Here is a 13,814-nt window from a genome sequence, read left to right as displayed (position 1 = left end):
GTGATTGTCATTCTTTTATATGGGAGAGATATCATACTGCAAATAGAAAAAGGAGAGAGAATAAAGGGTTTTTTGCTAACTTAGAATTATTTGGATGATAATTTTTATAAAAGGAATCAACTTTCCTAATTTAGACATTTAATTGATGCTCTGAATCCAAGCAATCATTTAATTCATTTTGTCAAAGAACTTAATACTTTATTCTCCTAGCTTTGACCAGAGGGTCCAGATTAAGTAATCCAAATATTCTGTTAGAATATTTTATAATTTCCATCATCTTAGATCTTTATGAAATGTAACTGGGTGCTACAGAGATAATAAATCATAGAAGTTTTTGCAAAAGTGTTTTGTAAACCATAAATTTTTAAAAATGCATTACAGTAGTGGTCATGGGAATAGTGGTAGTAGCAGCAATAGAAAATATCATAATAAAATAAATCCACTGTAACCTGCTAGTCAGAAAATAATGCTTGCACCTGTGGCTTGTAGACTAGTTCTACCTGTGTGTTTTAACTACAACCCAGCATTCCTTTGAGGACATTTCTTCTTTTCAGGTGGTGACTATTGGTTCCCTCATACCCCCGACAGGACTGGTGCCCTCCATACTTCCTTGCTTTTATCACTAAGTGGGGTCTCCCCTCTTCTTCTCTTCCAAGCCCTTCTTTCATCCTGAATGACTTCAACATCCACAATGACACCTGATTCAGTTCCCTGGCCTCCCAGTTTCTGGACTTCCTAATTGACAATTGACCTTCTCCTCCATCACCTATTATCACAGTCACACTTAATGACCTAAATCATCTCTAAAACTACTTATTCAAGCATCCTTCTCACTTCCAACATGCTGATTCAACTACACCCGCTATTACCGTCCTTTGAGCTGTCCATCACAATCTCCAGTTCATGGGCTCCTCTCCTTTCCTTTTGTTCCTTTATCCAGCACAGATTTCATGGCTTATCATTTCAGTAACACCCTTGCCAGTGCCCTAATCTCCCTTGGTTCTCCCCATTTTGTTTGCACCCTCTAGCAAAACCCTACCTCTAGATAAAGGGTAGCATCCTCTTCTTCCACTTCTGCAGTCAGGTGCTCTTGGGCAATTTCCCTCAACAGGGCCAATTATTAACTATAAATTGGTCACCTCTCACCTTCCATGAACCTTGAACACTCAGAAGAAACTACCACATTTCCCTGGTAAACTTACTCTCTTCTCTCCTCCTCTCAAAACTCCAATCCCTGTGTTCTGTGTTCTCTCTTAGCAAATGACTTCCTTTCTTACTTCACTGAAAAAAAACGAACTCATTTAGCAGGAACTTTCTCCAGTGTGGCACCCATCCTATTCCCCCTTCACACCTGTACATTAGAGGAGGTGTCTCCACTAGGTTGCCATGACCTCTGGTCACCCAATCCAGTGGATAAGTCTCGGTCTTCTTCCTGGTCATTAAGCAGCATTATTGGCTATCTCCTTCTTCCCTGCCCTCTTCAGTTAGCTTCTGTGACAGCACTCTAGGCATTTCGTCCACTTCTCTGGTCATACTTGCAGGCTGATCCTCTTCTTCTACCATTATAAATTCTAAGACCTAGGTTTTTTTTTTTTCCTTCCTCAAATTGTCTCTCTCCCATCAAACATTCAAAGGTAACACTGTCAAAGACCAAACTCATAATCTTCCCCAACAAAGCTGTTCCTTCCCACTCTTCCTCATCTTATGGAATGTCACCAATGTCCATTTGGTTACGAGAATCAGAAACTCACCTTCCTTTACTACCTATATCCAGTCCATTGTCTCTAGCACATCTCCAGTTTGCCCACTTCCCTCCATCTCTACTGACACCACCTTAGTGGTGATTTGCTGCATCTACCCTGGCCATCTCGTTTTTTCACTCTACTGCAGGAAGATTGATGTTTCCATAACTCAAGTGACATCATGTCAACCCCTGTGCAATGACTTCCTATTGATCTTAGAATAAAAGAAAAATTCTTAACAGTGAAAATGTGACCTCTGCCCATCTCTCAAGCCCTGTTTTGCATCACTCTGCCTCTTGCACCCTTTGCACCAGACCAACTGGAACATCACTTTCCATTCTGCCACAGGACCTTTGCTCATGACGGTCTTCTATCTGGACTGCTCTTCTTCTCACCCCCCCCCCATTTTTTCTTTTAGTTAAAGAGGTGCCTTCCCTGACTCTGTCGATCTAATTCACACCTACTTATTCTTCATATCTTCCTCAGGGAAGCTACCTGTACTTGGCCAGAATGGTCTGTGATATTAAAGAACTGAATTCTTTTTTTCATGGGTAGCAATTATCTCAGCTTGTAATTTGTTCTCATTTCTGTGAGTATGTTAATATCAGTTGTCTCTACATTTGTAAACTCAATACTTGGAATATACTATGTACCCAGTATTTGTTAGCTGGGTGAACTAACTAACTGTAGTTCTAACTAACTGTAGCTCTAACTAACTGTAAAACTTGGAGAATGGTTTTTTTTCCTTTATTCAACAAAATGTATATAAAGATCATAATGCATTTACAACACACCCTAAGCTCTACAAAAACTCTCCTCTATATAGAATGGTGAACGAATTATTATTATTTTAAATTTTACTTTCATTGTACAAGATAATTTAATATAAATCCTTAAATGCTGTGGGCTCTGTTGGACAGGTATATTATTTTAGTATCAATACCAACACAATTACAGAAATAAAATATACATTACAGTTCTAGTTGCTTCATTATCATTAAAATCACTTCTTATATTTATAGCAAATTACCCAAAAAAAAGTCTTATTTTGTTAATTGCTTAGATTACCTAAATACAATTAAATCAAGAATATACTCATTAAAGCATTTGGACACAGCCTGCAGTAATTGGAGTGGAAGACATAAATATTTGTTCCCATCATAATTAATTTTCCCTTTATTTTATTATTTCTATTTATTATAAAAGTAACTGAGGAAATGATGGAAATCATGGGACACTTCTTAGAGAAGAAACAGTTTAAGACTTAGCAGTATGCCTCTAGTTGGCTCGCCCTCTTATCCTCACTTCGTGGATTTTTTCTTCAACACAAAGTGATGCCCCTCAGAACCATGTGCTTTCTCTGCAGGTTTACAGAGAGCCAGTGCAAGAGCCCCTTCACCATACCGGAGAGACTTTGAAGCCAAGCTCCGAAATTTCTACCGGAAACTAGAAGCCAAAGGATTTGGTCAGGGTCCTGGAAAAATTAAGTGAGTGTTCTAATGCTTGGCACTGAATTCAGTGAACTAAATATAAACAATCTTTTATTTCCCGTGACTTATTCTTGGGGCAAAATTTAACTCATTAGTCAAATTCATGGACTCTCTGTAGTTTTGTAATTGGATTCCAAATAAAGGGTTGCTCATTGTATCCCTTCTGGGTTTATTGTTTTCATCTTGAAAACCCAAACCCACACTCAGACAGGTTAAGAGACATTCCTATGAGTGAATCTAAAAGAACCTTAAAATTCGTCCAATATGAGGAAATGTCCAATTTTAAGTGTCCACAGTTTCCTGTGGTCTCAGTGGAAAAAGATTGCTAAAATAAGTCCATCACTGCACTGACACAATCTGTGCCTTGCCTTCTTACTACTTCCTGAAGAGGCTGGAGGGTGAGGCTCTCAACCTGGGCCCTTCCTACTCACAAAGCACATGGCCAAAGATCAGAGCGGCACGAACTCCTGTTCCTTCTTCTTTAGGCTCATTATTCGTCGGGACCACTTGTTGGAGGGAACCTTCAATCAGGTGATGGCCTATTCCCGTAAAGAGCTCCAGCGAAACAAGCTCTACGTCACATTTGTTGGAGAGGAGGGGTGAGACACTTGAAACTTTATGCAGCTACCTGACCATGGGCCGACGGGGGCCAAGGCTCATGGGTGATTTTTTTAAGCCAGAACAGCATGGCTCTAAGCCATTGCCCAAGGTGAATTTTGATCATGCTCTCCTAGTATTGCCAAGCTTTACATTTCCTGCTGGAGTCAGAGAGCATATCACCAAGATATTAGGCAAAAATACAGCCCTAACTCACTGGATCTTTACTTTTTCAGATATCATTAATTTGATTATCTAATCAAAAATTTCTTCCTTCCAAAGTATCCTCAACTACATACCAGATTTTTCTGATAATGTCTGTGATTTCATGGAAAATCTTCTCAACTGTGAGGGCAACTTCTCTTAGGAAGATGCATCAGAATGAACTTGGAAGTTTTTCAATTCACACACACACATATACACATACACTGTCATGGTAAATTCTTTTATATCCCTGCCCCAATCAAATCTCTGTTTCTGGTGGGGCAGCTATGTGTTTTATCCCATAGACATTATGTGGTCAATGAGAAAGGTTAAGGAACACTGCTGTAAGAGTTCATTCATGGATATCCGATTAAGAAAACTTCCCCAAACCAATACTGCACCCTCATTCTTTACAACAAACTGATACTTCCATTGGGAATCCTTCTAAAGAACTTAGGCTGCTCCCTGCTTCTCCCAGCATCCTACTCTGAAAAAGCACACTAGAATCTGGATAGTAACAGATGCCACCACCTCCAGGCATATTCTGAGCTTCCTGGGCCTCTCCTTCCTTTGCAGCCTAGACTACAGTGGTCCTTCGCGGGAGTTCTTCTTCCTTTTGTCTCAGGAGCTCTTCAACCCTTACTATGGACTCTTTGAGTATTCTGCAAATGATACTTACACGGTGCAGATCAGCCCCATGTCTGCATTTGTTGAGAATCATCTGGAATGGTAAGACCTTTAATATTTGCTTTCTCATATTTGAAAGTTCTAGTCTTTCTTAGGAGTCAGCAGCATTTTTCCCTGTTCACAGCAGGGGCCAGAATATTATGAGGGGTGATGAGAGTAAATAAAAAAGCTCTAGAAGGAAGGCTTACTGCTAGTCTTCACCCAGAACACAAAATAAATTACGAAACATGCTAATAATATATCCACTGCAAGTCGATGTTGACAAAATAATTGCCTAATGAGAAGACATAGATGGTGACTGTTGATAATTCCACTAAAATCATAAAAGTCCCCAACGGAGGTTTCTTGGGGTTTTCAGGAGTATGAAAATCTTTCACCTTGGACTTAGGGTTTTAGCAGTGTGGATCTCAGCTTACTCTTACTCTGAAATAACAATGTTGGTCCAGATGATCGCCAAGCATCCTTCTAACTCAAAAATCTAGTATCTATTTTGTCCCCTTGGCTGAGGCATTCTATTCCTACTTACTGATCTATGTTAGGAGATATGATATCAGCCAATTCTCTGCAATTTTGGGGGCAACATGCCTCAGCTGTAGGTATTTGAAGTCTCCAGAAAACTGCACGGGACATCTAAGATGCATGTACTTTTTGACTACACCTGACTTGAAAATTACCCTGCTTTCCACTAGAGAGGTTCATCAGAAGGGAAGTGAGTCCTGGGGACCACTTATGTGGTTCTTATCTGATGGTGTTTATGTATTAAGATGTTGCAGTGGCTAATGACTGGTGAAGGGAGTTTCTGGGGTGATAGTTAGAGCCCAAGTGCCTGCACTGTGCTTTTGTAGGATCAGCATAACCCACCCCTGCCTAATGCTTCCAGCTACTGGACATGCTTCTCTGTCCAAACACACTCTAGGCTCTCAAGTTCTTAATCTGAAGCAGGAGGGCATATACATATGTTTGGCACAAAGGATGGAAGCAAAGTCACCCTTTGTTTCTCCTTTTCCTGTAACTTATCAGTAAGTAGCTGGTATAACCCAAGAGGCAGAAACACACAGGCAGTAGGAAAGTGGGGCAGGGAGGTGACCATGATCATCAGGGGCTTATGATTCTGAAAACTGAATGCCAGCTGCCTTGTGAGTCACATTCAGACAGGCTCCATTCCAACAGAGAAGTGTGCTCTAACCCATGATACAAGAATATCCCTGTACACAGACTGTACATTATGTACAGTCCCTTGATTCTCTCTCTGTTTGTGGGATGAACTTTAGGATGGTGTCTTGAAGTTTGTCAATTGAAATCAGCAGCCAACAAAGAAATGCTTCCATCAAATATCATCTCATATAGGACCATGCTAGGCATTGAGGGGAAATCTTCATTAATTGAACGATTATCTATTAAGTACATACTGTGTGTTAGGAGAATACAAAGATGAAATGAGCAAGGTCTCTTCCTCAGGAGCAGCAATGGGAGGTAAATATGAGTAATGCAACAATTATAATGCAATTATTTAAATGCTAAGTCATATATACATATATGTACATATACATATATACACATACACAGATGTCTGAGTTGCCTATATAGGCAGGTCAGGGATGGGGAATGAAGCCAACAAGTGTAAAAAAGAGGGAATGCTTATACCCAGTCCTGAGGGACAGCTTGAAAGATAGCTGATAGAAGTTTCAGCAGGAAAAGGAAGAAAAGACATGTCAAGGAGCAAAAAATGGAGGAAAGACTATAAAGGCATGAGAGAAAATGGAGCCTTCAGCAGGCATTGAAGGATGATCAGAGCAGAGAATGAGGTTATAGCTGTAAGTGATATAGGAGATATAGGTGGCATTGATGTTGTAAATATCCTGTAAGGAGAATATTTTATTGGGATTTGTCTTTTCCAAAATTAAATCTTGTCAGAGCATGGAGAATAAATTTGAGGAGATAAGACTGCAAGCAGCAAGACCAGTTACAAGACTGTTGATGTATCAAGGGGAGAGACAAGAAGAGACAAAACTAAGGTAGAGACAGTGTCAATGGAGAGGAAGTGGCTGCGTTTTGGGATCCATCAGAGGGAGAAGTGATTGAACTTGTTGGTTCCCTGACTGAATGTTGATGTGAGGGAGTAATGGAGAATAAGCTGAGGTTTCTATTGCACAGTTGGGTGGCTTGATACTCTCAACTTGTGATAGGAGTTACCTGACGTAGATGTGAGGCAGAAGAGGAAGAATTCACTCTTTAACATGTGAATTCTTTCACTCATTTACAACTTCTGTGATAAATACAGATTGATATCTTCATATGCAACTGGAACTATGGACCTGGTTAACACGAGAGGGGCTGGGCTGGAAATTGAGATTTGGGAGACACCAATGCTGGCCAAGTGAGTCAGGTCGTGAAAGAACATAAAGCCACCCAGAGTTTGTGCAGATATTGAGAAGAGCTGGAGCCATAGAAGAGTGCTGGACAACACCGAGCTTCTAGGGGGTGGGCAGAGTGAAGGAATCCCTAAGGGAGCCAAGAAGGAGTGGTCAGAGAGAATTGTGATGCGAGGATGACCCAGCCTAGAGGGGCCACCATGTCCTTTGGAGAAGACCTACTGTCAGTGAAGAATCTGTGAAAAGCTTGAGATAGTGTGTAAGTAACAGAATAGGATCTTCAAGGGTTCAGGCAAAGGACTGAGAGGATGAACTGTTATGGATTGAATTATGTCCCCCCAGAAAGCTATGTTGAAGTCCTCACCCCCAACACTTTAGAATATTACCTCATTTGAAAATAGGTTTGTAGCAGATGGAATTAGTTAAATTAAGATAAGGTCATCCCAAATATACATGGAAGTGTTAATTGTTAGAGGAGCATAATATATGTAACCTACTTTCAAATATTTAGAAAATAGATCTATCAATAGTAGGTGATTAAATAGATAAATGAGTGGAGAGATAAAGGGAGAGATATAGATTAGAGATAGATAATAGATAATGATAGAAGATATATATAGAGATAGACAGATAAAATGATATAACAAATGTGGCAAAATGCTAATAGCTGGTAAATGTGGGTATCTGAGTAGGGGAAATGTTGGCATTTCCATATATTATTTCTGTATTATTTTTGTCACTTTCCTGTAAGTTTGAAATTATTTCAAAATAAGAAGTTTTAAAAATAAAACCAAAAAATAGATGAGGTCATCTACTCCAATATGACTGATGACCTTATAAGAAGAGACAGACAAGACCCAAGAGAAATGACAGCCACACGGTGACAGAAGCAGAGATTGGAGTGCTGCAACTGCCAGCCACGGAAAGCCGAGGAGCACCAGCCAATGCCAGAAGCCAGAAGAGGCCAGGCAGGATTCTCCCTGACAGGTCTCAGAAGGAGGGCGGCCCTATCGACACCCAGATTTCAGACTTACAGCTCCCAGAACCATGAGACAATGAATTCCAGAACTTTAAACCACCCACGTTTGTGGCTCTTTGTCACAGCAACCCTAGGGAGTGAAGACAGAAGCTTAGGTCATCAAGGGAGTAAAAGTGCTCAAGAGGACCAACGCCCAGGAGAACCACATATTGGACAGTGGCCGAGGGTAACAGAGAGGGACCAGGCCACAACTGTTGGTGTGACACTGAAAGGAACCTCAGAGTAGAGAATGTTTCAGTGCAGGCACCAAATAAAGCCACAGGCGAAGCCTAGAAGAAACGCTGGATTCGTGGGCTTCACAGTCCTTGTCCCACCTACTTGACGGTGGCCTCACGTCACTTTTCACTACAAAGAGAGCCCAGTCAGCTGCCTTCGACACTCCTCAATGGAGAGCACACAACTCTAGCATCAAGGTGCTGAAGAGGCTCTGTAAATACATCGGTTGACTTTCTTGAATTGTGGAAGGAAATGAGGTGATACAGGGATATTGTGAGTGTAAAACACAGCACAGCTGTCTGGATGGGTCCCTTATAGACGTCCAGGGTCACAAGTGCCTGCCCTTGGGGTGCTGGTTAGTTGCCATCTTTCTGTTGCTTGAGGACTTCACCCTTCACATCAGCACCCCAAATTTCATCCCCTGAAGTGCCTGCTTCTATTGCTTCTGTTGAGAATATTCACTTTAAACAAAATGGTAGGTTGATTTCTGCACCAAGAGTGCAGCTAAACAGCAGGGGACCCTCCCTGTGGGCTGGAGGCTCCCACTCTGAGCAGTGGAGTCTCCCGCAGCTGTCACGTGGTAGAAAGCATGGGAACACAGACAAGCCGAGGCATCTCCAGAGTGCCTGACAGCATCAGAGCAGAGCAGAAACCTTCCCAAGGAGTGGACTGTTCTTCTCTTTTCAACACCTCAGAATTCCTGAGGCGGGGGGAGCTGCTTTTCTCTTATTTGCTGCCATGGCTAAGTGAACTTGGGGTCTCCTGGGCAGACCTTTCTTTAGCTTTGAGCAGGAAACCCTTGTGGGGTTTGGGGAAGTTTTAACCAGACAGCAAAGCCACTGGAATTACCCTGCTTTTTTATTTCTCTACTAAGAGCCTTCTTTGTGCCCTATGGCAAATGGTTTTCAAAGAAAGCTTGCAGGTGTCCCACTTGCTATGCCCATGTATACCTGTGAAGCTCATTGGCCAACATTTTAGTGAAGGGCATAGAGCAGGGCTCAGACGTCTTTTGTCTGCTTTGTGTCTTGTACAAAATTTTGACAGAAAGTGGTTGCTGTGCTGCCTGCCCGAAGATCCTATCACTTGCTCCTGACACTGGGAGGTCAATGACAGTGAGGAAACCAGAATCACAACTTGTGAGATCTAGTTTCCAAGGACACAGGCTATGCTAGTTGCCATTTCACTGCCAGCAGGATGGCTTGGCTGTGGACAATCTCAGATTGCATGTGCCCAACGGCTGCCTTCCTCACTCCACAGGACACTTTATTGCACAATTCACACAGGCGGGGAGGAAGGTGGCAATAATCATAACCCGTACATCACTAATAAGAAAACAGAGGGACCAAAAGATGAAAGTTCTTATCATGGTCACGGCCTTGACTTTTAAAGCTGGAAAGCTAAGAACCATGGAGATCCCTTGATTACAGGACAAGCCAGAACAGGATGCAGCCAGGGAAGGGTTCACTCACACCCTCGCCCTGCCCACCCCTTCTCTGCACTGAGGAAACTGGCACCTCAGACTCGAAAGAAACATGGAACAAACTGGTCAGCTTTAAACCTTCCTCAGGTTGGAAACATCACTCACGTGTGGTTGGAGGAGACATCTCTGTGCTGGTCATTTTTATCACTTTTTTAAATTATTCTGATTCTTTATCTTCCACCAACTTTCTTCTGGGTCCCATACTTTTATTTGTCTTGTCTGACTCCCCTCTAGGAAATAAGCTTTATGAGAGCAGATATTGCTGTTTTACTTTACTCCATTAAGCACAATGCCTCACACTTCCCAAGTGTTCAATTTTTTTATTGCATATTGGGTGTGTAAAGGAGTATTCTTCCACCAGCAAAACTTTCTATCAGGGCTGTTAAGATAAATAAACTGAGTGCTCATTCCTTCCAGCTGCAATAAATTGCTTAAAGTTCTCACTTTTCTTTATTGCCTGTGCTTCTAAGTCTTTTGTGATGTCAGTGATAAATGCTTGTGTCTCCTAGGAGCTTTGCCTTCTAAGGGCCCAAATGGTGGCTGAGAGAAGGCCTCCATCTCCTTCTCAAGGCTTACCCATGCTGCTTCTGCTACGACAGACAGGGTGGGAGACTGGAGGGCGAATGAAGAATGAACTCTATGTGTCTAGTGACTGTCTTTGACTATCATTGTAGCCTGGTTGGGCACTAGCTGAGAAGGTCAGTGGAGGGGCCTCTGCTACTGCATTACTGTATCTGTCCCCTAAAAGCTTCTTTTGGCTAAAGCCGCTTGAGATTCTGTCTCTTCTTCATGTTCACTGTGTGGCAGCTACATAGGCACTGGGACAGGGCCAGTAAATGAAAAGCTCTGTACACCAGGGCATAGGGACTCTCCCTGCTTCTTTTGTCCAATCAAATGTTGAGAGACATCAAATGAGTAAATATTAAGGAAGATTCTGTATTACACATGTCAATTAAACCGAGGGAAAAATCCGTTTTTTTTTTCCTTCAGTCTAAAGGGGCTATTTTCGTTTCCTAAAATAAATATTATGCAATGCTTTGGCTTTAACAATGGGTATTTGTTGGCTCTCAGTTCTGAGACTAGGAGAAATCCAAGGTGTCTTCAAGGCCCTGCTTCCTCCCAGAACACTGTCATTCTGGGGCTGGCTGCTGGCAGTCCTTCTGTCATGTGGCAGCCTCTCCTGGCTTTTCTTCTGAGTTCCATTGCCTTCCAGCTGTGGCTTTTTCTCTGTGTGTCTGGATTTCATTCTACTTTTAAAGGACTCCAGTTATAAGATTAAGGCCCATCCTAATTCCATTGGGCAACACCTTAACTGAAGCAGCCCCATCAAAAGATTCTGTTTCTAGTGGGTTCACACTCATAGGACTGGGTTAAGACTAAGAACATGTTTTCTAGGGTACATAACTCCTAGCCACCACAGGGACTTCCTCTCATGCTCTGCAATTGCTACTTCATGACTTACTGGTACCACTGACTTTCCACAGTTGTAGTGACCCTGGCAGAGTCAGCAGTGAGTTGTAATACTAACACCAAAAAATAAGAGAGGACATGGTTAAGTGAGCTGGGTGGGAGCTGGAGTGTGTTCAGGGCCTCCCAACAGGCGCTGTTCTCATGGATGGATGTGGCCCTGCCAGAAACCTGACTGCAGGCAGGGAGACACAAGGAGAAATACACTCTCAACACTCTTCATTCACCCTCCAGTCTCCCATTGGCTAAACCCAACCCTAAACCAGAGGGCAAGGGATCTCCAAATGTGGTAACCCAGAGGTGCCAGTTCCCAAGGTCACAGAGCATGGCAGAGAAAGGTGGAAAATCTGCTGGGGCCTGGAGTGGGGACAGGAAATATCCAGAACAACCTATAAAAGTTCAGAACTTTCCAACCATCCACTAGAAATAGTGCCATTTGTTAAACTGTATGTGTCCAGTGAATGTCTTTGACTATCGATGTATTGAAATCGTTTTCCAAATTTCATCTCTTCCTTCTTTGACTTCATGTCATTTGCATATTGATCAGGTACTCATATACTGCTCCTTTTATTCCTTTTATTGAGTGATAATTTTATATCCCTTGAGATGCAGAAGCTAATAATAAAACTAAATAATAAAGCATCCCCAGTGAAGATTTACTAATGTACTGGGCACTGTTCTAGATACTTTCATCTAATAATCCTGTAACCAAGATACTAAATCATCCTACCTTTACAAATGAGGGAAAGGAGGGCATAAGATATAAGTACCAGAGTCACACATATAGTCACAGCCCGAGTCAGGGTTGGAACCCACATAGTCAGTTAGGCATCCAGCTCTAACTTCCGTGTAAGGCAAAGCCAGATATAGAATTCCACAATTATACTACAAGTGATGAATGTTATACATACCTCTATTGTAGCTAGCATTAGGTACCAGAAGCCTTGAAGGATAAGTGGGAATATTCGGCTAGCAGAGAAGGGCAGAAGAGACTTGCAAGTAGAGGGCCCAATGTTCCCAGCAGGATGGATGAGTGAACAAAGGGGATGCCAGTCCCATTTGTTACAAAGTAGAGAAGGAGAAAAAGGTTGGAAGGCATCAGGTGTCAGATAGGGAAGGGCATTTCATGGCTGTGCTTGTTTTTGAGTCTTTTGTGGACAGAAGATCCTGTTCTTAAAGCTAATCCATTCCTGCGCATGTAAACCCATTGTACGTGGGACATTTTGATTAAATTACTTCAATTAAGGTCTTGTATTAGATTGCATAATCCAGGGGGTCTTAATCTTCTTACTGGAGTCCTTTATAAACAGAGGAATAAAAAACCACAGGCACAGAAGAAGGGGAAAAAAAAAAGCTGCAGACACAGAGAAGCCTCCAGAAGTTGAAATCAACAAACCCAGGAGAGAGAAAAGCCACAGATGGAGCAGCCCAAAGCTGAAAATAAGGAGACCCAGAGGAGAGGGGAGGGATGAGCAGATACTGTGATGTGCGTGATCACCCACAGTTGAGCTCAGAGAGTGCACATCTTTAGATGATGCCACCATGTGCCTAATTGCCCACAGGTGCAGCTCAGTGAAAACGCATCCCTGATGGTGCCTTGATTTGGATACTTTCACAGCTGCAGAGCTGTAAGTTTTTAACCTAATAAATTGTCATTGTAAAAGCCAACCCATTTCTGGTATATTGCTCCCAGCAGCTTTTAGCAAACTAAAACAATGGCATTTCAGGAAGTTTGGGTTTTATCATGAAGATGAAGATGGTAGGGAGCCAGTGACATTTTTAGAGTAAAGATTTCAGTTTGGTGTTTTAGAAAATCAACTGTGGTAACTAGTGGAAGATGATTTAGAGTGGGTCCTAAGATGTCATTTAAGAGTGTTTTGAAATGGTTCTTGGAAGAGATAATATGAAATAGAAAGAGGGTAGAAGCAGTGGGAATGGAAAAGATATTTCAGAAGGAGAATGGACAAATTAATAAAACTTAGTGATGGATTATAGATTATGGGGAGGTTAAGAATATGAAAAATTAAATAGCTTAAACTGATACTAGTAAACAGTTAAAATTCTATCAAAATACTTCTCAGTGCAGAGACAACTTTTTAAAAATTAATTTACCATTCTTTTTTTAAATGCTCTCTATTTTAAATGACACCAGAGTACAGTGGCCATAGCCACAGATGTTGTGAAATTTGCCATATTAACATTTTTAATATTCCCTAAAACTTTGTGCCACTGGAAATTTTCCACTTGCTATGAAATGATGTATAAGAATATACCAGGTAAAATTTCTTATATATATTTTGAATAAAGGCATAAACAACAAAATGTGAAAGTCTCTAAACTTATTCCTATGTTTAACAAAAACTGTGAAAAGTGCATGTATTTTCAAATTATTTTGATTAGAAGGGAAAGATTCACATTTCAGCCCAACCATACCTTTCTCCAGGGGTCTTCCCTACCACTCAATATAAAATAGCCCATCCATTAAAAACTCAATACTCTGTTTTATTATAGTGACAGAAT

The 13,814-nt window shown here is 41.5% G+C and overlaps 1 protein-coding gene across 5 annotated transcripts in view; it reads left to right on the top strand.

Moving 5' to 3' along the window:
- Nucleotides 1-13,814, top strand: part of HECW1 (HECT, C2 and WW domain containing E3 ubiquitin protein ligase 1) — a 442,767-nt gene that overhangs the window by 372,598 nt on the left and 56,355 nt on the right. For all 5 annotated transcript variants that reach the window (XM_071215076.1, XM_071215075.1, XM_058296745.2 and 2 more), the window contains 3 exons: nucleotides 3,109-3,229; nucleotides 3,718-3,831; nucleotides 4,610-4,762. In XM_071215076.1, the coding sequence (XP_071071177.1) occupies nucleotides 3,109-3,229; nucleotides 3,718-3,831; nucleotides 4,610-4,762 (388 nt within the window). The remainder of the gene's footprint in view (nucleotides 1-3,108; nucleotides 3,230-3,717; nucleotides 3,832-4,609; nucleotides 4,763-13,814) is intronic.

Source organism: Dasypus novemcinctus, chromosome 5 (genome assembly GCF_030445035.2).
Source record: "Dasypus novemcinctus isolate mDasNov1 chromosome 5, mDasNov1.1.hap2, whole genome shotgun sequence".
NCBI lineage: Eukaryota > Metazoa > Chordata > Mammalia > Cingulata > Dasypodidae > Dasypus > Dasypus novemcinctus.
The sequence above is the reverse complement of the archived record's forward strand: the minus strand, read 5'-3'. Positions and strand labels throughout refer to the sequence as shown.